Consider the following 24,202-nt stretch of genomic DNA (forward strand, 5'->3'; position numbering starts at 1 on the left):
ATATATATATATATATATATATATATATATATATATATATATATATATATATATATATATATATAGTTTAGGAATATACCGGAGGATAACCAATGAAATACATATCGGAATGTAATATCAGCTTCCCTCTCAGCATAATTTCTGAACTGGCCATATACGACACTGTGTAGTAACATTTACTGGTTCGACAACAATAGTCAGACAATTCCTTATTTTCACCTGACCCGTTGTTTTGCGGATGGGCTATCTATTGGCTGTTACGGTTTGTTTGCTTTCTTCTTTTTTTTCCTCAGCCCCATTGCTTGGACGTCAGCGATGACGAATTTCATTTTACGGTTTAAATCTCGGATTATCTCATAAACTAGAACGAACAGTTCAGCCAGATCCCAGACAACATGCGCAATACTTGTGTGGCCCAGTGCTGGGCGTTCCTCTATTAGAAGTTTACCACGGAAGCGACACAGCTATATTCTAGGGATACGGAGGGCCAGTAGCATGAAAATACTCTTTGCTTCTCTTGATTTGTTTGTCTTTAGGTGCACTCATATAAAATGCGCAGAGGGGGAACGACATGAGGAAGTAAGAAACTGCCTGTTAAGTTGATTCAGCTGTACAGCATGATAATTTTTATGTTTTTCGAAATTTTTAAAAATCGCCTGTTGGAGATAACATTCAGCTGATTTTTTCGCAGCGGCAGACATTACTAGCATGAGAAATAACACATATTCAACTAATAAACAAAAGCTCACTAATTTATTTTTTTATTTAATTACTTTATGGCACATATGGCAATTTACGAATTGTAGCAGGTGAGCTTGCAAGTCGCATCCACTTGTAGCGAAGTTCCAGGATGACACCAGTTTCGACATATTATTTGCCACAGTGTGGGATGAAATACATGGGTATTCCAGTTACTTCTGTGCTTCAATGCCGAAAAGAGCGTTTTCTTAAAAAAAGTAAATTGAACAACGGGACATTTTTTTAGGGCGACTTTGATGGCGCATATCTCCAAACTGGCGCCATTCTGGAAATGCATTTTAAGTGGGTACGCTTTGCAAACTTGCCGGCCACGATTCTTAAGTTGCAACATGTGCGGTAAAGTAAATATATAAGAAGATAATTAGTGATTTTCTGTTCAGTTCAGTATGTGTTTCGCTTTCTCGTGCGAGTAATGTCCGCCTCTTTGAATAATCGAGCCCAAGAACTAGAATTTTGTTATCTGCAACCGGCGATGTTTAAAACTTCCATAACAACTTAAAAAAGTATTACCCTGTATACTATAGAGAGGACAGTACACTGGTCATGCTTTCGACCCCTTCTGTCTCTTTCTTTCCGCCCATCTGGAGGCTTTTGCATCCTAACCCCAAACGTCCCTTTTTCTTGTTTCTTAAGTGTAGTGTCATCGCTATTCACGCAGCATTCTTTGAGATAAGATCATTCAGAAGTACTGTTGCTACAGCCTAAGTTAGTTACGGTCACTCCTTATACTAGTAAATGTTTAGAACTCTTCGAACACCAAGACCATCAAAACCAGTGATCTTCCGAGCTGGCTCAGTGGCTTCGGAGCTTCACTGTTAGCGCCAGGCAGCCGTCAAAATTTTCCTTTTAAATATTATTATCAATACAGTGGCCGACAGCAGCTAGAAACTGAAACTTCTTGCCTCACTGAGCGTCGTCGATGACACTCCTTGACGCTCAAGCAAGGGCAGAAAAAACCAGGAGGGACTGACTAAACGCGCGATAAACGTATCAGTGGCGTTGCTAAACGGTGCGTGCGGGATACAGTTTCCTGGCGTGGCAGTAAACACATGCCGCGCCCGAGACCCAGTTTTTTTTTCTCGATAAGAGAGGCACCGCATCCGATCTCCCCTAACGTGCCACACGTTGTCAACCGTGGACGATCATTTCTGCCGGCTTTCCCGCGTCGCAGTGCGCAGAATCGCTGATCACTGCGTGTTGCGCAGCGATGTCGCTTCTTGCAACCGGATACGGAAAGCACCACTGGGCGGTCAAAAAGCACTGAACCGTATAAAAATAGCACAGTTCCGTTGACAACCCGCCGTCGTGAACGCCCGTAGGTTGCTACTAGGATTTATGCCCCACTGTCCGCCGGCGTCAGGGCCTTTGCGATCGCTGCTTGCTCGGGTCGTTCACTGCTGAGACGGCACTTGGTACGAGCAGTCCCATCGTCCGAAAGCGCGTGACAGCTAAAGGAAACCGTAGGTGAGCTACTCCGACTTTTCTTCATTCACAGCCCTGTGGGCTAACAGCCACTCGGTGGTCAACAGTTGGTTGCCGTGCGTATCTGTCTTAAGCATTCTCAACGAGCTGTAGTTCTGTATCCTAGTCATGTTCACCGCTGTTTTCTTTGTTTGTCTGTAATTCTCTTGTTCCCGAAGCATGAGAGATGTAAGGAAGTGTCGCGGCGTCTCGCATTTGGACAGTTTCGCATCCTTGCGCATAAGTTATATCCCAACGTCTTTCGAGGCGATTAAGCATGGCTGTTTGGTTCTCGTTGATATCTCTTTTTTTCTTTCACCAGTTTTGTTCTATACCACCTAGACTTCAGGAACACGTGAAGGCACAATTTTTCACAGCAATATACGTGTACTTATAAAAGGGGGCAAGAAACCATACTCCTGCCCTCTTTTTCTCGGGGTTTCCTCTGAAATCACCTTGAGGCTATGTTATTTCGCTTTGTGAGGGCTATTTTAGAGGCTTTTAATCTACGATGTTATTTGCTTCTCCCCCGCAGGTGCCACGAGTCGTCGCCATGGCGACGAATTGGACGCGCCGGTTGCTGCTGCTCGCAGCTGTGGTCACTCTGGGAACAACGCCCACCACTGCCTCTATGTGAGCACCTGCCACCCCCCCCCCCTTTCTTTCTCACGTGCTTGTCTCGTCACGGCCAGCACGAAGTAAATAAAGTATGTTCTGTCGGAAGCTTGCAAACAACTTTCGCACGAACATGTAAGCGCTGCTGTTATGCGTATTGAGAGAAAGGTTTAGCTTGGGAGCGGCGTACAAAAAGTACATTGCTGTTGCAATTTACTTTTTCTCGACCACCTCTGCACCAAATTTAAGTTTCTTGCGTTTAAAGAAAAGTTAAAATCTACTGCCTATTTTTGGAAAACTTTTATTAGGCCATCATTTTTAACTACAATTACTACGTTGTTCAAAATCAAGTAAAGTTTCTTCAACGCTGACTCGGTAATGTTGAAATTCTGCACACTGCACCTACTCAGCCTTCTAAAGCGACATGTTATACGCTCCTTTTAACTATGAGTACTTTTGCAAATCCCTCGTGAACATTGATATCTATATTTACAGCTTACGTCCATCTGTTGCACATCTGTCTGATTTAGATGCTCTAATGGATGAGGTTACGGAACTACAGTATTTCTGGTTTGGAATGATGAATTTGCAATCTTCGTGCTTAATTTTGTTTAAGCTTACAATTGTTTAGCTGTCGCAGTAAAAAAAAAAAAAATGTTGCAAGTGGCTATCGGAGTGCGCATTTACCGTGCTACATCTTCCTCTTGACAGGAAGCTCGGAGACACGGTTTCGGTGTTAAATGTGTGGCCTAGATTAGAAAAAAAGCCTAGGGTAGTATAGGGACGTCTGCTTTGTAGGTCATTTTCATCCTCGCTGTTCACCGAAAATGCCTCGCATCTCTAAGGTCTACAGATCCCCGCTTCATTAATACATGTAGTGCATCGGGCGTGTTGGTGAAAACGTATCTAAGGCTCTTGAATTCACCCAGACCTCTTCCATGTACTGTTGCCGCTTGAGTACTTAAAGAAAAAGGTATACAAATAGTTTATTAAGTCCCTTGCGTCTGTCCCTTCCTTTTCGTAATATGCTAAAAAAAACAACATATTTTTTCCTTCAAATCAAGTTTAAGGAAGTGGTATATCGAGTATTTAGTTATTTAGGCGCTGCGACGAAGTGGGTCATATGGTAAGCGCACGATACCTTCTTTGTAATTTTCAGTTAGTTGCTTTTCAGCACGTGCATGAAGGCCCAGCAGCTGTTCGCACCTATCTTAGTATACCTGCGGGTCTTTAAGGTACTACCGTTATCAACCGTAACCTATCGGCTTACGCTTTTCTCTTCCTGGGACAGTGAATACCTCGTGACTGCGCCGGGATACTTGACACCGAATGCTGATGTCAAGCTCACAGCCGTTGTGCGAAATCCCGCTTCAGCCGGCGAACTCGTGGTGGAACTGTGGGGCACTCGTTCGGGAATCAACCAGAACAGCACAATCTTGGCCACCCAAACCTATGCCCTCGATCAAAGTGGTAAGATTCCAGATACCATACCCTCATTTCTTTCGTCTGTGTTTATACCAATCGTTTTAATTGAAGTCGGGTCACCATGACCATGTAGCATCTGGCTTCTGCGCATAAGTGTTCCCGGCATCTTCAATCCTTTCCCTATGTAGCGTACCCGACTGGACGCTTCATTAATGCGTGGGCGTTAGAAGTGGGATGGTGTGTGGAAAGCCGGTCACGTGGTCTATGTCGGTTGTACTTCGGACAGGTAGGATGTGCTTCGAATGAGCTCCTGAGCACTTTGCCGTTTGCCACGAACTACCCACTGAACGTTTTCACAGCGAAGCTTTGTGGCTATGTTCTGGCGGATCTCGTCTCTGTGGACAGACCAACAATTGTTCGCACGTGGGCACGATCCCTCAGTGCAATACCGGGCCGATTCGTGGCGGAGGTGCAGTTCGCCATTCAGGGGCCCACATTCACAGCTTCGCTGGTCATCCTTATTCAAATTTGAAAGGCACTGAAGTTTTCTGTCGTTGACTTCCCTGCCTTCCCGTCTGACTATCGTCTGTGCTGAAGATCTACAGAAGTGTATTTTGCTCACTGTTTAAAGTGTAGAAAGTACGAAACTCGATCACCGAGCGTACGACACGTTGCCTAAGAAAGATTAAGGAAGAGGCTAGTCGAATGGCACTTTTAAGTACATCAGCTAGAGCACTCATCTAGCTGTTTCCAGTTTTTATCACCATTTCAAATACGTCATCATTTTTACAGCGAGTTCCATAGTACTGCTTCTGTACCATGCCAATATGTAAAATTTAGGCTTTACTGCCCCCACTGTTATCCCTAAACGTCCATAATTACAGACCACTGATTTCTCGTGTTCCTCCACAACTGTAGAATGCTGAAAACTAACTAGGAAATGCACGTAATCTTAATATGCCAAATTAGAACCTGAAAAGCCTTACTTGAAATTAGCGTTGAATAACGTGATATTGAAGTTTAAGGTAGAGATAACACCACTCCTCGTATCGTAAAAAGAAACATCGGCCATATTTCATCGAGGTCCGAACATCGCAAGCAGCAACAAGATTATCAAACTCAAATGGGAGAAGAATCGGATTTTAACTCATTTTAATATTTAAAACCCAACCGTAACGACCTGAAAACGCCACAATTCCATGTTCTCTTGCTTCGTCCCCTCTCGGGCAACCAGTTATTTCCAGGAAGCAGCTTGTCTGAACTCCTTGCGTAATCGGCAACTCAGAGCGCACGCACTGCGTTAGCCGCGAGCTCTGGCTTCTGACAGTCACCTTGTCCGCTTTAAACGCGATTTTATCCATTTTCAGTTCAAATTCAGCTTCGGCTTTGTCATAAAATTGAAGCTGAACCTAACGCAAGTAAATATAAGCAATCGGTAATTTTCCAAAGAGCACGTTTTTCGACAAGCATTTCCTCTTAAATGTTGATGTGTATTTCTATTCACTGATCACTGTAGGCCTATATAGAAAAGAATGGCAGGACAGCTGCCACACAAACGTAAAACCAGTTCTAGAGACTTGCTACCAACTTCACCCATTGTCATCCGAGGTGCTAGCGCGTAGTCAGAGGTGCGGTACCACCACGTGAAGAAACGGATCCTTGACGTTGATCACAATATTGTAACGTGTCACCTCGCCCTGTGTTCCGGCTTGAGCTGAGGATCCTCAGTACCATGCGTAGCTGTTCACGAGATTGTGTGCCGATACTCTATCGGTCGGGCCTCATTTTCGATAAACGATTTATTGGCCAGGCCATTTCTTCCGTATTGTTATATCGTAGACTCACTGGCCCATAATTTTCATTTCGTTCGTCCAGACACTTCGAGCTACCACATACGCCCTAATTACTTCGGCGTTCGAATCATTGCTCAATCCCACTGCTGTGGCTTGCAGGGACTGCCTCCGAGCTCCTGTTCCACGTTCCCGACTTGAATCCAAACGAATTCTACAACTTGTACCTGGATGTTACTGGGAAGTTTGGAAGCGACCAGTTCCACAACAGGTCCTCGGTTGAACTTGAATATGTCAACAACATTAATGTAATTGTTCAGACCGACAAGCCCTTGTATCGACAAGGAAGTACAGGTACGTGTGACATCAGTCAAATTTGTCTCCAGCAGTATTGCATGCTTCGCTTTTTGCGCTATTTAGGTTGTCATTACTGTTGAGTGAGCGATTAGTCTCGCAGTTAACTTGCTTTTGTTACCATTTAGGCCTTCTTTCCAAGTAACTTACCGAGTTTTCTCTACAATAACTCTATTGCCAAGTCTTTTCACTCGGGTGTATCAATGCACAGTTGCTGTATAGTACAACATCCTGCTGGATAGCCGAAGGCCACCATGCACGTAAATTCCATGTGTACCGATTCGGTATTCTCCGGCATTGTCCCTTATTTCGTTGGATCTTGGCCCACTCTTACTCATAATGGCACGAAATGTTCCCAGTTCATGGATGCTGATATACTTCGAAAGTGACTCCGACAGGTTGCCTCACCACGATGTAGTGCCATTTACTGCAGCAAATGTGGGCATAGGCTTGAAAAAGTGAGCCTATAATTTTTAACTTAAATGTTGGCCTGCGCATTGATGCATTTTGCATCCATTGGCCTCGTTCAGCTTATCACCTCTTGATTTTTCCGAGCCCGCATGGAAATGCCACATTCAACTTATGTTAACTCTTGCCTTGCAGTCAACTACAGAGTACTTCTACTTGACAACAACCTCCTGCCTGTCACTGACCGACTAGTAAGTTGTCCGTTCCTGCTTACCCTATCGCTGTGCTTCACAGCTGCCTTCATTTCCGCAATTTCTACTCCTTGCACAATGTTTACGCCCATCTGCAGCGTGTGCTCTCTTCTATATACCTTTATCTTTGCTTCTCTCTTGCAACGCGTTTTTGTTCATTCGTTACCAGAAAATTGAGCCTTCTGCTGGAAGCAATTCACCTGCATAGGCCGTATTGCGCTGTCTGCTACGTACTATTTTCCCTTAAAAACCTCTTCAATGAAAATGCGCATGGCGTTTACAATAAAACTTGCCATTTCGCAGGCGAACATTACTATCACGAACCCTTACGGCCAGCTTCTGTATCAACAGCAGTTTGTCAACTTCACCGATGGTAAGTTGATCTGCAAGTAGCCATAGATGGGCGGTTCATTTGCATGCCGCCATAGATGTGTGGCCACATAGTAGCCTTTTCTCAGACTGCAACTGGGGTGTCTTGCAGGTCTTCTGCAAGGTTCCTACAAGCTCCTTGCGATTACTGACGAAGGCTCGTGGACGATTGCGGTATCGGTGGACAGGAACTCTGGATCGACATCGTTTGAGGTCCGGGACTATGGTAAATGCAAATTACGTAACTCGTACGTAATTAATTCATTCTATTCTATACTATGCGTTGCGTTCCTGAAGCAACTATTTGGCTAAATATCCATGGCTACCTGTTAAAGTCTTAACAGTTGCATACTTTCTACCGTTAAACAGCAACTCTTGAACCTGGTTTCTTTAAGTAGGCCTTCGTTAAGGCGTACTACATAAACAGAACGTCAAAGTGGTTCTTGATTCAACGAATCAAGAAAACGTCCATTTGCAGCAAGCGTGGCTCTATGGCCTGGATATAAACATCAAAATTGGAACTTCTGAACCACTCTTTAATGGAGTTCTTTTTTTCCCTTGCAGTGCTGCCCAAATTTTCAGTCACCATCGTACCTGACGCTAACGATGTGGTTACGAATCCCACGGTCCTTTATACTGTCTGCGCAAAGTAAGTCTGTCCTCAATGCACCGACTTAACGTCGCCACCATCTGAATTTCTCTGCTAATAAATGGCAACTGTACTACTCCTTACGAAATTGCTGTGCTCTAGTCATGTTTGCAGTCGCAATGTATAAATGGCTATCAACTAACTGAACGATTTATCTGCTGCCATTCGTCCTGTATTCCACCTTAACGAATGGCTGCTCATTCGGCACATATTTGTAACTCGTCGCGCACTATCTTCAATGTGATTACCCCGACCGAAACTTCGAGTTTTCGAAACCTATCGTTGCCTTTACAATCACAACCTGGTGATTGGTACAGCGGGTATTTTGCCGCACCAGCGTTGTGCTTGTCAGCATGCTCATTGTGTATTTCACTGCTGCTTTCAAGCGTACAACTGTTCGTGTGTTATGATGCTTTCTCTTCTCTCCCCTCTTAGGTACACCTACGGCGAAAATGTGAGAGGAACTGTGCAAATCTACACATCCCCGTTCAACTACTACTACCCAGTGCGCCAAAAACCAGTAATTCTTCGTGTAGCCGAGGTAACATTTTTGCTGTTAACGCCTGACTGATACACGCTCCGTTCATCAGCTAGGACAAGAAAGTTGTCTCTCGATTGGCTTCGCATAACTAATTTTCTTACGTTCTTGCCCACTTCTCACATCATATCTTTCGGCAAGTTCCACTAAGCGAATAGGACTTCTACAACGCAATTTTTCAAAACGCAACATGACAACGTCTCTACAGCTGTACATCCCGTGTTCGAAATCGCAGTGATAGCACAAGAACGATTCCTTTCTTTTTCACTTGTTAGGCAAGAAAGTATGCAGCTTTTCTTTTTTATATCCTTCCTTTCCGTGCGCTTCTACCATGGTTCATATACACGGCGGACAATCTCCGTCTGTTCAATGGTTTTGTTCACTGGGTTTCGGCTCTTATCAATTTGCCGCTTGATAACTCTGTGCTCTGCTATTGCCGCTGGTACTAGTCTTTTTGGAAAGTCCCTAGGCTCACATTTGATACTCTTTACCGCTTTCAGATCAATGGCTGTTATGACTATGCCTTCAACGTGTCGCTGCTGAACACTGTGAACTACACCTACCCTACGTACCCATCAATAAACGTTACCGCCAAAGTCATCGAGGATGGAACAGGTATGGTACACACCTACAAGCTGCATTTAGACTTGCTGATTGGTGCGTTATGTTAATACAAATACAGTATCTTCCTAGTTGTTCGCATTCTGCCAATAATTAATCACCTATATCCACTTCTAACAATGAATCCATTTTCGCATATTACGGTTGCTCATAAGCTTTCCGCACACGCTGCAATATTTTCGCTTGCAGGTGTCTCTCAATCTGCCACCGAGCTGCACAGCCGAGGTACCACACGGCTTAGGCTTAACTTTGGACAAAAGTACGACACCAACGGCCAATACACTAGCAATGACAACACGTTCAAACTCAATCTCATCAACAAAGAAAAGGTAAGCTACGTTTTCGTCACGCGTTCCTGAACCTTTGTGCGAGGTCGCGTGCCTCACGTGGTCATCTCTCAAACATCGAGGTTCCAGCCACATCGTTTCATTTAGCCACTCAACTAAGCTCTCGCGTTATTACACTTGATTCACGCTTTTGTAATGTTTACTTCTAGCGTAGTGTACTCTTCTACCATTACGGTTTGCTTTCATCTGCGCAGACATCAGCAGTGGTAATGGTGCACCGGTAACACTATGCCAGCACACTCTATGGCTTTGCCTTCCGCGCATAAATCTACGATCTCGAGAAGCAAATTCCTTTAAATGCACCCACAGTAGAACAATATCGTAGTTCCAGAGAATCGACAAAAAAATGCCCATGTAGCTGCGGTCATTCCATGATTCAGTACCTGCGATATAAGCAACTGTTTCAGCCATCCTACAAGTTGGTGCTCTTCTCTGCGTCGGCAAGCTAATTCCGGCGACGCTTACTTCCTCGCGCACTGCATTGCGGTGGCTTCAACTTGAACAGTATGCCATGGACTTTCCACGAATTTCCATTTCCTTTACACCTTTCAGGCCGCCGCCTCTACCTTTGATTTCTTACGCTTGAATTTTTACCCTCGGAAAATAACTTCACCCTTTCTCTAATCAATGTCTACATTTCTGTAACGAACATTTGTGGCATTGCGTTGTGCACTTGTGCTTATGATGCCCAAGTTTCCAGGATCCTTGCAGTGTGCAACTTGACACAGCTTCATCTTCCTTGAACTGTGCTTAACACTGTTCAAACAGTTACACCCTTTGAAGTTTACGTTGTCCTACAGCACTAATAGCCATTTGCGTTGCTTAAGTTTCCTTTCTTGAAAACGCTGCGCTTCCTAGTTTCCTGTAGAGAATGCTATGTCACGCTGATAATGCACAAGCCGTTCGTGACTTCGAAGTACCTGGCTCGCAGCGTTAAAGTAAGGAAATGCGGACAAGCCGATTATTGTTGTAGGACGAGATACGCCCCAGCAGGTGCGAACTTTTTAAAGTCAATTTCTTGGTCCTAGAGGTCATCCTCGCACTCTATGCGAACCTCGCAAAACGCTACTACGAGACTCGGCGGTCGTCTGTGGTTCTCGTACTCTCCGTGAGACGTAGTGGTCCGCCTTCTCCTTCCCACTTTCTCTCCTGATCAAGTGCATCGACGTCGCGCTCGTTGTGCTAGAGCAGTCCTAGCTCGCTTCCTTTTGGTGTTCATTATACAAAACTAGTAATCCCATACAGTCGCAAAAGCAGTCTCCAGCTCACTGTTTGTCCCCTCCGTATTTATCCCTGCCCAACTGTACCCTGAAACACCGTTCGCTCAAAACGAGCATCGACCTTTCTTTGTCTCGAGTCGTTCATACACATTTTCCACCAAGGTTTCTTCCACTCCATTCTTTTTGAATAAGCCCGTGATGTCATAAAGCACCTTTCTGGTAAATTTCTTAACTCTTCTAATTCAGATTTAAACACGCAGAACAATCTAGGAAAGTCGTTATTGGCACTGTCCTAAGTCTCCTTCCAATACGTACGTTGAATGCAAATTAACTTGCAACACTAGTTTTTAATCGGCCCCTAATGTTTTCGTTTTCTTTGTCTGTGCAGCTTTATGTACAAGAGCTTGACGGAACTCCACGCCCGAAGGAACTCATTCAAGTGTGCATGTTTGTGGAGCGAAATAAATTCAAGTGGCGCTCATGGGAGACCGACAACGTGCTCGCTTGCCGAAACTACACATCGGACGATGAGGGAATCGTTCATTTCAGTATGCCACCTCTCAGCCAAAGAGTCACTGGTGTCATTCTTCAGGTATGTTTAGAATACTGTCTCCGTCTCTACTGTAGCATTAAGAGGCCCTGAACACGTTTGACCGTAGCAAGAAAACTTTGCTTATCTTTGGTAGAGGCTGCTGTGAACACTCGAGCCAAAAAAGATACTGCACTGCATGCTGCAGAGGCTTTATGATCTCGTGTCAAAAGCGACCATTGCTCTCGCAATGCCGTCGTGCGGCGTCATTGAGACCACCTGGTTAGCCAAAGCCGTTGGGCCATTTTGTGATCACGAGAGCATTCCTGGCAATACATAATTACAAATGTTTCTATTACGTAATGTCTCCCATTTATAAAAGCCAGAAAAATTCATCTTTCCACTGCGCGTAGGTGCGTCAGCTGTGCGTTGCCTCTGCGATGACAGCTGCGTAACGCAGTCTACGGCGGCCGGCACGGGGTACCGCGACGAGCGCCTTTTGCTGGCGCTACACTGAACTTTTGCCGGGTCTTCGCCCACTTGGCTTCTCCGTAGTGGAGCTTCCAGTGCGCTAGCGGAGACGAAAAAGTGAAAACCGGGTATTGGTACAATACCTCCACTTCTAATTAAAATATTCGAAAAATGTGTGCGGCACGACATCCGCGTGATGTCCTTCAATAGTGCGTCACTTCTATTAGACAGGTTTAAAGGCCCTTGTAAACGTTTAGCAGGCAAGTTAAATGATCCGTGAAAGTCGATTTCATTGAAAAGAGCATGAATAATCTGACGTGTATGCTACTGGAGAATCGAACCACCTACGACATTGATCGGGAATTTTTTCCCATTAAATCTTATTACATTCAATCATTCCACTACCATTCGGGCAAGTGAATGGAATCTCCTTCCCGCATCGAATGCGGCAACCACAATCGGCTTTCAAGACCCTGCAACAATGCACAGTTGTATCATTCCTTTCGGTATCGCCACAATGCCATTGTGAAAATTTTAAGCAAACACCGGGTATGTCCAGCAGAGGGCTGAATAATTGTATTCTACAATGTATTCTGCGTCCGCTGTAAGAAATTCGTGCACCATCGCTAAATTCTTTCCACAACTTTAAGACTACCTTAACATTTCCACATTTAGGCAGCAGCGTGTTTAATTCTAGCTTAACATTTCCTCTATATGCCTACTTGTTTCAAAGTGCGCCATCTGTATTTACGCCACCGCTGCAAAATGTCCTATACTGTTTTTGCTTTGTTTTTAGGCCATTGCAGTGAATTTCCCACGCATCATAGTAAAGAACGGACCAACTCTCGAGAAGCCAACGGCGCAGCAGAACCTGGTTCCGTTCTACTCGCCCACTGCAAGCTCCATTAAGATTGACCGCGGCGATGGAAGCGTGTACACGTGTCAGGCCAGCTTTGTGCGCGACATCGTTATGACTGCTGACGCCAACGTTGACTACCAGCTCTTCCTGACGGTAAGCACAATTTTTTTCCCTGTGCTCTTCCAAAAGTAGCTGCAGCTGCGAATAGCAACTTGCACACTAGTGTAGGTGCAAATGCGTGGAATAGCTTTGTCACGGCTGTCAAGACTTCTAAACTGGGTCGGCTGCGTTAGCCACTCCTGTCGTGTCCGTGTTGTCAATTCACCTCGCCATCTGGCGAATAACTTTGTGTCAATGGGAACACGAACTTACGCCCCTGCTGCCTTATTAGTCATGAGCGCGACTCTCATGCCATTCAATGTCGCGCAATAATCCCGATTGGTAATTTAGGTGCTGTTTTGCGTACCACGTGGCATGTGAACGCATTTCCGAGGCGACACAACGAATGAAGACGGTGTGGTGCGCAATTACACGGTTCTGACGAAGATAACGGTGTCTATAGCTCGCCTGCTGCTATGTTAATACATGAATTCGGAGCCGCAGGCGTCAAATCTTGCATCTCATAGGTGGCACTACGATTTCGCTTAAGATAGCATTAGTACAAGTTGTGCCCTCAGGCTTCGATAAGTCCCAGGACAAGCCTTCATACCTCTTGGTGTCTAAACAGGAAGAAACCTTTACGAGAGCAATTGCACTCTTCCCTGGCCGCTTGAATATTGATTTACACTAATACCAAGGAATGGTCGAAGGCAACTTGATATTTCATTTAATGGGCCACGCTGCCATTACGTCGGCCATGCAGGTGCTTGGACGTTGTCTTATTGTATGATAAACATTACTCTCTTCATTTGAAAGTTATTGCTAATGACAACGCCACCTCACGATAATCCTACGCTAATGAAACGAAAATAAAGGAACGAAGCCAGCTTCCACATGCAGGTTGTTGGCCGCTGCTGGAGTGGGAACTCTCTAAAGTTATCTGGGACACCCTGTATAGATTCCAATGAGGCACTTTAGCTCTGCGGTATTTCGATTCATGTGTTGCTAATAGGCGCGCTTAATCAACTGGTGCTAAGCTCTAAATCTGTCGTGTTAACCTCCATTTTTTTTTCATTGAACGCAGCTGAATTCTGCCGGACGCATTCTGGAAACTCGCAACTTCACGCAGCGCTTTACTGAAGCCGATCTCGCTACGGATCAGTCGGACGACAACTTAATCAAGAACAGTGACACTCCTCCTGGTAGTTCTGATCCAGGTATCACTGAACCAGAAACCACACGCTCGGTGGGCAGCTTCAGATTCCAGTCCATCCTGCCTCCAAACGCCAGCCCCAAGGTTCAGCTGCTTGTGTACTACGTGCACAGAGACGCCAATGGCAACCCTGTTGAAGTCGTTTCTGACTCGGCGGAGTTCAGCGTCCAGAAGTGTCTCGAGAACAACGTAAGTGCTTGCTTATGCGGTAGCTCCAAACTCTAACACGATTAGTTCAGTACTTGGACCTCTTTTTTTCATATGTGCAGAAGTTGCACTTATTAGTGCTTGGCATTCTTCTCATCTGAATGCTTATAGTGATTATGCTTTTCCTGGCAGGTGTCACTGGCATTCGATCCAAAGAAGGCTCTTCCCGGTTCCAATGTGTCCCTCTCGCTTGCCGCGGCCGGTGACTCTCTCTGTGGAGTCGGAGCTGTCGACAGCAGCGTCACTCTTCTCGACGGATACAAGCAGCGCAGTTCCCGGGACGCTGTAAGTACAAAATTTTCGGTGGAGCTCATCGCCTTGGCGTAACCCGACACTCTCAAGCGCATTTCCAGCTTGCTCTTTCGTCTGGTGTTATTGCATGTGCAGCTATACTTGTGCCGTGTGAAACATACTCGGTTCAAGCTCCATCAGCCAGCCTCTTACATAATTTCCGAATTCCTGTCCGAATCGAAATGCTCTCGCACATATCACAAGATTCCCAACGGCCACTGAATGTCTAAGTTGGCGAACTCTTATTTATGGCCGTCATTTCGTTACGCTTAAATAAATTATTAAATCTTTCGAACCATATTGTATTCGCCAAGGTGGCTTAGTAGTTATGGTGTTGCGCTGCTAAGCATTAGGTCACGGAATCAAATCCCAGCCGCGGCGGCCCCTTTTCGATGGGGGCGAAATGCAAGAACGGCCAGGCGCGTGCATTTGGGGCACGTTAATGGTCCCTTGGTGGTCAAAATCCATCTCGAGTCCACCACTACGATAGTCCTCGATAAAATTGACGTTTTGACGCATAAAGCCCAGTATTTCCGTTAAGGAAGGAAGGAAAAAGTGAAGGAAAGGTAAGGAGGTTAACCAGTTTGGCTTAACCGTTTCCGTTAAACATTGTGTGGCGCTATGCAGCTGCTGCCTTTGCACACTAAATCATGCCGTGGCATGACAAAGCATTGCTAGGTCGCGCAATGCCTAAACGGCTCTAATAGCGCCTTTGTCAGCTTTTGTCTAGGGGTTGAAACCTTGCTTACAATCTACCAGACGTGGCTTCCCATTTCGGCCGATTCCTCCGCGTTTATTCCTTAAGCAGAGATCGGCTACCACACGTGCGCTGAAGCTTCGTTTATTCCCTTGCTTCAAGTACTCTATAAAGGAAAAGTGAACATAGCGTGCGTCTTGCACCATGTCTGCCGTGCAGGATGCATGCAACCCCCCCCCCCCCCCTCGACTACGTGCCGCACTTGTTACTGATAGACTGTGGGATAACATTTTATTTTAAGCATACATTTTCACCTTTTCGTTGACCGTTGAACCAGCCCAAATACCGCTTGAGTACACCCGACTATCCGAGTGCAAGAAGACTCGGTACGTGCAGTAGTATTCTAGTTGTAATTAAGTAGGTGAGCATTTATACCCAACGAGAAATTCTGTCCGTCCGTCGCGTAACGTCAGAATCTAATGTAAATAATGTATGAAATTGGAAAGGAAAAACGTTGGCGGTGGTGTGTTCCGACCCCACGCTCAGCAGTCTCACCTTCTCTTCTAAACACTTCTCTTAAACCTTCTCATCTTTGGTCGGCGTTTCCGTTTTACCTCTTCATTATGTGTAACACCCACGCTTCAAAAGTGTTGTACTGATTGTAAAGCGGTACAACATATAAAAATATAAACAAAGCCATATAAATGTTTTACCGGTTGTAGAAAGTGTGAAATGAGTAGTTCCTATGAAAGGGACCCTGAAACGATTTTGGCGATTTTCTACAAACGTACTGAGTCGTTAGAGTAGGTTATTCTGATCATTAATTGATGCATCTCAGTGCTCTGCGTAAAGCGTGTAATTTATTATAAGGTTTTAAAAATACCCATCGCTGCCGATCGCAGTGCACTGCTCGGCGGAATTTTAAGCCGCCCCTACCCATATGATGCAAATAACCCATATTACGTCACATGGGCGAGCTATCTGATTGGCTGACTAGGGCGCGTGGTCGATAATTTTTCCAACTTTATGGTGAACAAATGATGCTCGTAATAGTTGGAATGTTAGTTACTTTGTTTTTGTAAAAAGAAAATAACTTAAAGAGAATACACAAGAATAGTTTTTTAGTACACTTCAGCACTTCCGGCACACAGCAAGTGTCGTCTGCTTGTGTTGCAACGTACTCCATTTTGACGAGAGCTCCGCGGTCAGAGTCGGTCTCAGTCTTTTCGCGAGCACTATGATTCGACTTTGTTGCCTTGTGGACTGCAAACCTAGCGACCTGCAAACCGCGAGTCCAGTATTAGGGCGAACGCAAGCGCTAGGGGACAGGGTCTGGCCGCTTGACTGTGCCGGGATGAGCCACGAGATGAGCAGAAGGGCAAATGTGAACGGTCTGCACGGTGCAGCCACCTGGTGGCACAGAGCTCAACCATACACAGTAGCAGCAACGAAGTGTATTCTTTGCTGCTGGTGTGTATTTTTCGCAGGAGTGTAATAATCAACACGTTGATTTATAAATGTTTAAAATGCTTTGCACTTGGTTAGAGCAATATTAGCGCTTTGTTTGACTGGTTAAGCGCTGCACCAGCAAGTGTCTGGACCGTGCAGACCGATCAGGCTGCTCACGTACGTCTACGCTAAAGTTCCTTCATCAGCTTGAGTTTATGCCTCCAGTCATTTGCCGAAATGACCAGCTTGCCTGTTTTTAGCCTAGTACCGGACACGTTCGGCGCTACGACAGAATGCTCGCAACGCGCTGCTTCGATAGCTCTCGGTCGACGGCCAAGCGGCTAGCGGAGAGGTCTCGCGCGGGAGGGGGCGTGCTCCTAAACAACCGGAAGTGAGCGATGTGACGTCGCATCGTGACGCTGAACCAGCGAAGGCTTTAGTGAAGGCGGAGCTTAGCGCCGCTCGCTCGGCGAGCGAGTTGAGGAGGAAAAGCATAGCTAGGGAGGAGGGTAACTTCTAATCGCTTGCAGCTCCATTAATACGTAACGCTTCAGTTAAATTGTGGTGCGAATGTTCGACTTAAGCTGTACCCTACGCGCCTACAAAATTTGTCCGAACCGTTTCAGGGGCCCTTGAAGGCTTTCGGGATCACGAAATAAACGCCATGTCTAGTACTACATTTAATTGACCGCGAGCATTGAAGACATCGGCAAAATTTTGCTTTCGCGACAATTTCATGCCACATCCTCCATGCTTTTCGGTGATCCCGTGATGTGCCTTCCGTTGCGGCGTTCCTTCACCGACCGAAATGCCACCGTCCGTTGCGCTTTCCGTCACGCAACAGACGGGTAAGCATTCAATGCGTTGATAACAAGTGATGAGGGGCTATATGGGTCTCATCATGGTTACTGGTTCCCTGCGGATGAATAGGTCGCTAAAGAGCGATAAGGGCTTATCGGAGCAATTTAGCGCAGTTCAGGGTTGGATTTAATACTATCACGTTAATAATGAACAATTCGTAAGGATTTACACTGGTCGGATCAAGTTTTCTAACATTGGTAAAGACACCGGACTGAGTGGACATTAATTATGCGTGAGCATCATGTTACTTGCTCGAGAACTACCGGAATAGTTTCTACGTGAAATATTTTTGCTTGGATGTCTTCTCAGAGCGCTCGCTGCAGACAATCAGCAGATCGGTAATGCAACCGCCTTTTCGTTACCTTTGATTCTCCCCAATTATTATTCTTCCAGCTTCTGAACCAAATCAGCTACCTGAACTACAGATATGCCCGCACGTCTCTCGTCAACCAGAGCTACTGCTACGTAGGTAAGTGCATCCTTTCATCTGCGATGAGTTCAGCTTTTAGCTCCGCACCTAACTCGTCTCGGTTGTGAAGCCTGCAGCATCACGCGTTGGAGCATTGCAAGCTGTTTCACGCGTGCTCTCGCTGGGGCTAGCCGCCGTTTCCCGTGCAAGCGAGGATGCGTTTGATGCACACGAATGTTTTTTTTTCACTTACTGGAACCCTACATTAGAAGAGTTGCAATATTCACAGGGATCCACCTACCTTTGCTAAGGGTCTTTGCCACTGCTGGACACTCCAAAAAACTTCATATCACTCCAATCCACATTCTCATCGCATGTTATCAAGTGGCGTTGATTGCGCTACCAACTGAGCGCATGGCAGTTGTGCCTTGCAGCACTGAACTATTTCAGACAAGCATAATGTAGGTCTCCATAACTGTACGCATTTTCACATGTCCAGGTGCTGGCACCTATACCATTCACGTGATTGTAATGCAGTGTCATGTTTTGTGCATTCTCTAGTGAGTCGTAAAAAAAATAAAAGGGGCACTTAGTGGTCCTTACATGCATGAATTCGAAAGCCTTGCGACCACCGTGCGATGCGTATGCTCTTTCAGTCCTAACTAGCTCTTACGGCACCTAGTTAGTTCGACTCCCACGAAAGGTCGAGGGATCGTGGCCTTCTTTGCACCATCACGCCGATAACGCCGGACTTTCCGTCTCGTGAGCCATGATTTCGCATTAATAAATATCAAGGCGACACTGGTTACAATAGCTCATACCCCCCCCCCCCCCCCCCTCAAAAAGAAGTACTATGCGTCAAGTCGTGGGTTACAAAGAATATCGGGAACGGATCATACCCCCGTAAGGGCAGAGGCTACAAGCGCTCAGCAAAGTGCAGCGAACAGTGCGTACATTCATTGAAATCACCCATACAACACACGAACATGCGTTTCAATACAGAACAAGCTCAAAACAAGCATAGAAACCATCCATGAACCATATCGCATACGGCCTCGGATGCTCGAGAAACGAGGTAGCACAAACCCTAGTGCCTTTTGCGATCCTTTTCTTGATGTGCATTGTTAGGATACCCACCTTCTAAGTGGCCTAGATCATCTAGGCAGGTTTTAGGAATTCAGTCTAAACTGCTTTGTCCTCAGACGGCTACCTCTTCAACGAACCATACGAGACGTCCACCGACGCTCAAGCCAAAGTGAACAAAAGGCAAAGGAGGCAGGCTGTGTCTCCATCGGTGTCGTTCAGCTACGACTCGCTGAGCTCATTCGAGGTACGTCGTGCTTGGCAATCAATGCCATTGCTTGCGTGTTGACACTTCATTGCCCTAATACAGGGACCATGCTGATCACGCAATTTTCTCGAAGCAATTAGCGTAATCTGCTGAATATTTCTATTACGTTACACACGCCGACATCATGGCATTTCCTTTCAGAACTCTGGTCTTGTCATCTTCACCAACCTACCCGTCCAAACAAGACCTTGCCCTAATCGAGCTTTCCCTGGCTACCCGAACAATCAAGTACTTGCAACGAGTAATCGTTTCTACCCCGCCTTCGGAGGCAAGTGGTTTGAACATTTTATTACAAGTACATTTAATGTGCCTGGTATATGAAAATGAAGATAAGCGTCGCTGTTAAATACTAGCGAATATTTTTTTGGCTTTTTGTTGTTTGCAACTGCCGGCTGATGTCTACCTTCAGATGTGGCGTAACTCCCATTGTGATACTAGCAGTCCTCGTGTTTCACTGTCCTAGCGCGCTTGTGTCGCCTCACCAGCTGCTACATTTCCTGGAATATTGCAGTGGCCGGCTATCCACTGGAACATTACGCGAAGATAATTACTTCTGGCAGCTCTTTTACTCTCACAAAGTACTGCGGATTGCTTTTGACAGTACAAAGCGATAATTCTGTCCGAGAATAGCGCAGAATAACCCATTTTCTCCATTTTGACCATGTTTGTGTCGTAGCGCCAATAATATAGCGACATTCTTTCATTATTGAATCATGTGTTCAGAAGTCCGTTTAAGGTGTTATTCCCGATCGACAAATGCTTAAGGAGAACTACCATGACGAGCGCAATCTTTATACGCTTGGATGTAGCATGGGTATCAAGATTTGTCACTTGTTCTGCTGCAAGCATGAGCAGGTCTTTTTTCGACTTCTTCTTTCGATGGTAATTTCTATTTTTGGATACTCAAGTTGTCGCTAGTTCCTTCGCTTGACCAGCCGATTTCCGGGCATTTAATATAGGGTCTCATTCAAATGTGATCGGCAAATGCGTTTGAGGAAGTTCCTAAACGAATGAGTACTTGTGAACTTTAATAACTTCGTGCACTCTTTTTAACTTCGCGCTCAATTTTCAAATCTTCTCGTAATAGATCAGTTATAGGAGTGAGCTCTATTATTTATGCTTCATAAAACAAGGTGGAGCTTTTTTGCGGTGAAAACTGTGGTGTCGTAAGACACCATTTTAGAATAAAATAAAATCCTGCTAGCTTGCAATCGCTCCACCTTCAGTATACTTAAAACTGAAGGCAATGGTTGCCCACACCTGTGTTCAACAACACTGCAACTTTTCGCTTTTACCTTCCGGCAGCTGTGAACAAAGTAGCATTCCGTCCGAGCTCCATTGGCGCCGGCGGGTTCGCTGAATCGTCACAGCCTCTAGCTGACACCGCCGCGCAAGATTTCACGGGAGGCGGCGGCGGCGTCCAAGGCACCAACTCGGTCAGGACACTTTTCCCTGAAACTTGGCTCTGGGAGATCAAGAAGGTCAGGTACGTTTGCTGAGGGCAATGCTAAGCAGTGGGTGTGATAGTCGTCCGTCAATCATTCGATCGGTCAGACAGTTTCTCTTACTTAAAGATATTGCATTGCTTGGCGTTGCCATTCTGGCAGTAGCGCGTCCTAAAACAATACGAACTGTCAATGTTAGGACATCATGAACTAGCACGAAAAAGACGTCGGACGACAGCGAGAAGCACGTAGTACGGAAGGATAGTGTTCTGTGTGCTCCTCGGTGCAGGCCAACGTCTCTTTCGTGCAAGTTAATGCGGTCTGAAATCCGTAATAAGCACCAACTAGCCCAACTGCCTCCTGTAGTTCTGCGAATGTTCTTGCCAAGTATTCTGCCGCTTATAACGTCAATTTCCAACATGAGTGCATGGGCTACTCACGGGCCAATAGTGGTTCATAAGTGATTGCAGTTTGCCGTGAAAAGAAGCGATGTAAATTTCTGCTCCAGACTTCGCAAATGTCCGTGATACTTAGCTGTCTCAAGTGTTCAGTGTTATTGCTTGCCCTGCGAAAACGAGTACACAGTACTAATAAATGCGCCGGCTTCTCCAACTACATCTGAATTCACAAAACAAACGCAATCTATTGTAGCTTAATATTACACCACCTGCAAACCCGTAGAAAGGGATGTACTATAGTAGACAGCGGAGAGTTAATCATTGCATTCCACTGCATGTCTTGCGTGTAGTACGTCACTACAGCATCTAATGGAAGTTGCCCCTAACTCGAACATTTATTGAAATGATGCCTTGTAACGCCTGATCATGTGTGCTGTAACTGTCCTGAAGCTTCTTGAACTCTACTTACGTCGGGTGAGGCCACTGCACATTCCTTCACCTCTTGATAAATTTAAACTGCACTTCTATGCGGGCGTACACAAATATTGTGCTTTGCCAAATAGTTTCGCTTTTACCATCTCCAATTTTTTTCATTTTGTTGCACATGTAATGTGCTACCTTGTTGCAACGCCGGCTAACAAAAGTCGCGACGCAACCAATCTCGCTTATCCAACGCGCACAACAATATGAAAACCCCTGAAGGGATTTCATTGTGGCCGTCAATTGCTTTCCCCTGCAGTCCCGCAGGCTCCATAGTTTACGAAGAGGCCCTTCCGGACACCATCACCACGTGGCAAGGCACTGCGGTCTGTCTTCACCCGAAGAACGGCCTGGGCATCTCCGAAGTTGCCAATGTCACCGGGTTCCAGCCGCTCTTCGCCTCACTCACGTTACCTGCCTATATGCAGCGCAACGAAGTGGCCACCGTCATACTGACCGCGTTCAACTACGGTGACGAATGTGTTGTGGTGAGTGCGTCGATCGCACGACGCGTGTTACATCTGTGCCTTCTCAACGCTTCATTCTCGGTGCTGTTCTGGAGCTTGTGAAGAAATGCAAAAAAAAAGCACTTGTTTGTATGTCGGACATTACGTGCCCGTTCATGAACCTCAGTGGTTCAAAATTAGTCCGGATTCCCCCACTACGGCATCCCTCATATTAAGATAGCGCTATGGCACGTGAAAACTGAAGAAAAAGAGCTTGTGGCGTAATAGGTATAGCCCGATTTGCGTAGGAATTGCAATGTCGCAGGGTTTTGCTGTACTGTCTGCGCTTATGCGATATGCGCATCATAGGTTACATAAGTTGCGGTATCCACTCGAAAAACCCACCAACATGCCCCACACGGCATCTGCTTTATATAAATATTTTCAACTTTTAGGTGCGGGTCAGTCTAAAGTCCTTGGAAAACTTGGACATCGTGGGCAGCCCCAACAGTACCGACGCTCTTCTGTGCCCCAACTCCACGAACTCTGCGTCATTCCCATTCGACGTGCGTGCCACCACCCTTGAGGTGTCCCGACTTGAAGCCCGCGTCCAGACAAGGCCAGAGGCTCAGTCCGAGTACCAGGACGTGAAGTTGTCCAATGTGAACTCAAGTGACACTGTCATTCAGACCATCGATGTCAGGGTGAGTTCAATCTTCATTCGCGTTGACTATGTGAGAAAAGTTAGTAACAAGCGATGCTAGTGTTCAAAGCCCCAGCAGCGAAATTAGATTTGCAGAGTTCTGCCCGCTTAATATCGGCTCTGTAAAAACTGCATAACGTGATTCACTCTCCAGCTTAACTGAATCGTTAATATTCCCACCGCATTTTGAAAAACTTGTAACCGCAACAAGTTGCTTAATATTACAAGTTTTTCCAAATGTGCTGGGAATACGAATGATTCAGGTAAGCTGGCGTGGATCGTGTAATGAAGTTTTCTAACGCTCTGTTTGCCTTCGCAACAACGCCATGTGTGCGGTCTTGTTCTGCAGCAACTTATGCCATATTTAAACACAGCTAAAATTATTTTCTACTTTTCCAGCCTGAAGGGTTCCCTATCACAAAGATCGACACATACCTCCTGTGTGCCTCAGGTATGCCAGCATGTCTCTGGTTCTCATTGTCTTCTGCAGTACGTTTAAAACTCCATTCTATGGACGTGGGTTGACTGCACCTCTCGTTTCTTGTTTATTTTTGCTCCCTCAGGTGACGAAAACACTGCTCCCGACAGTTTGCAAGTTAGCCTGCCGACACCAGAAGCGCTTGTTGAAGGTTCTCAGCAGGTTGTATTGGTTGGGACGGGTAAGTGTCTTATTCGCTCCATCTAAAGCTAAGTATTCTCGCACTGTTGTGAGGCGTATATCTTGCATTTCCTTGCATTGTATCACTTTTTTCTATGCCTTTCAAAGCCCCTGCGGCAGATTTCTGAATTCCGCATCTGCAGGGGGCATTCAGTCCCTATTCGCGCACTCTATGCATGCACAATCGCGAAGCTCAGTTACGTACATCAGTTGGTTTTCATTTCCACAATTGGCCCGCATGTATTGTAGTCGTGGTCCTGCGCCTGCCAGTAGTTACGAAACGTCACCCTGATAGTGAACTCCAGCGCCACAAACAAGTAATATCTGGAATGGGAGATAGCACTGTATTAACAATCTGCCAAAAGTGATTGTGGGTCAAGCTTAAATTGTGTTGCACATGGCTTCCTCCATACAGTGCTTTGTGCGACGGTATTTAACATGGCCCCAGTGCGTAGCGTCCCCAGTAATTCTAGACTAGAAGCGCAATGCCACTTCTAATACAGGGTCAGATAAAATTAGCCACGGAAAAGTACTCTTACCAATAATGCCTTTCTGTCCTTTGTGAAGGTGACATCCTCGCACTCAGTCTCAACGACCTGTCTGTCCCTACCATCACCTACTCGAACGCCGAAGGAACTTTAGCTGTGCTAGCTTCGAGCGTCTACCTCCTAAAGTACCTGGAACAGACCGGCACTTTGACTGACACTGTCAACTCTGGCCTCAGATCTCGCATCCAGCAAGGTTTGTACCACTCTTCCGGTTGTATTTTCCGCGCACTTTGATTGTTTCACTGGCGGTATTGACAAAAGATAAGTCTCCTGCTGCCTTC

The 24,202-nt window shown here is 45.8% G+C and overlaps 1 protein-coding gene across 2 annotated transcripts in view; it reads left to right on the top strand.

Moving 5' to 3' along the window:
- The first annotated feature begins 2,041 nt into the window (after positions 1-2,041).
- The window catches only part of LOC135911299 (alpha-2-macroglobulin-like protein 1), a 29,598-nt gene continuing 7,437 nt past the window's right edge, over positions 2,042-24,202 (top strand). Inside the window, exons 1-24 of one of the 2 annotated variants that reach the window (XM_065443505.1) lie at positions 2,042-2,223; positions 2,756-2,853; positions 4,127-4,305; positions 6,213-6,404; positions 7,008-7,063; positions 7,367-7,436; positions 7,545-7,658; positions 7,997-8,081; positions 8,517-8,622; positions 9,120-9,234; positions 9,430-9,569; positions 11,196-11,399; positions 12,604-12,819; positions 13,850-14,167; positions 14,318-14,470; positions 17,877-17,952; positions 19,095-19,222; positions 19,385-19,511; positions 20,549-20,729; positions 21,826-22,054; positions 22,468-22,716; positions 23,115-23,166; positions 23,279-23,374; positions 23,941-24,114. In XM_065443505.1, the coding sequence (XP_065299577.1) occupies positions 2,774-2,853; positions 4,127-4,305; positions 6,213-6,404; positions 7,008-7,063; positions 7,367-7,436; positions 7,545-7,658; positions 7,997-8,081; positions 8,517-8,622; positions 9,120-9,234; positions 9,430-9,569; positions 11,196-11,399; positions 12,604-12,819; positions 13,850-14,167; positions 14,318-14,470; positions 17,877-17,952; positions 19,095-19,222; positions 19,385-19,511; positions 20,549-20,729; positions 21,826-22,054; positions 22,468-22,716; positions 23,115-23,166; positions 23,279-23,374; positions 23,941-24,114 (3,340 nt within the window). In that variant the 5' untranslated portion in view covers positions 2,042-2,223; positions 2,756-2,773. The remainder of the gene's footprint in view (positions 2,224-2,755; positions 2,854-4,126; positions 4,306-6,212; positions 6,405-7,007; positions 7,064-7,366; positions 7,437-7,544; positions 7,659-7,996; positions 8,082-8,516; positions 8,623-9,119; positions 9,235-9,429; positions 9,570-11,195; positions 11,400-12,603; positions 12,820-13,849; positions 14,168-14,317; positions 14,471-17,876; positions 17,953-19,094; positions 19,223-19,384; positions 19,512-20,548; positions 20,730-21,825; positions 22,055-22,467; positions 22,717-23,114; positions 23,167-23,278; positions 23,375-23,940; positions 24,115-24,202) is intronic. The other variant, XM_065443504.1, reaches the window with a different exon arrangement.

Source organism: Dermacentor albipictus, chromosome 1 (genome assembly GCF_038994185.2).
Source record: "Dermacentor albipictus isolate Rhodes 1998 colony chromosome 1, USDA_Dalb.pri_finalv2, whole genome shotgun sequence".
Lineage (NCBI taxonomy): Eukaryota > Metazoa > Arthropoda > Arachnida > Ixodida > Ixodidae > Dermacentor > Dermacentor albipictus.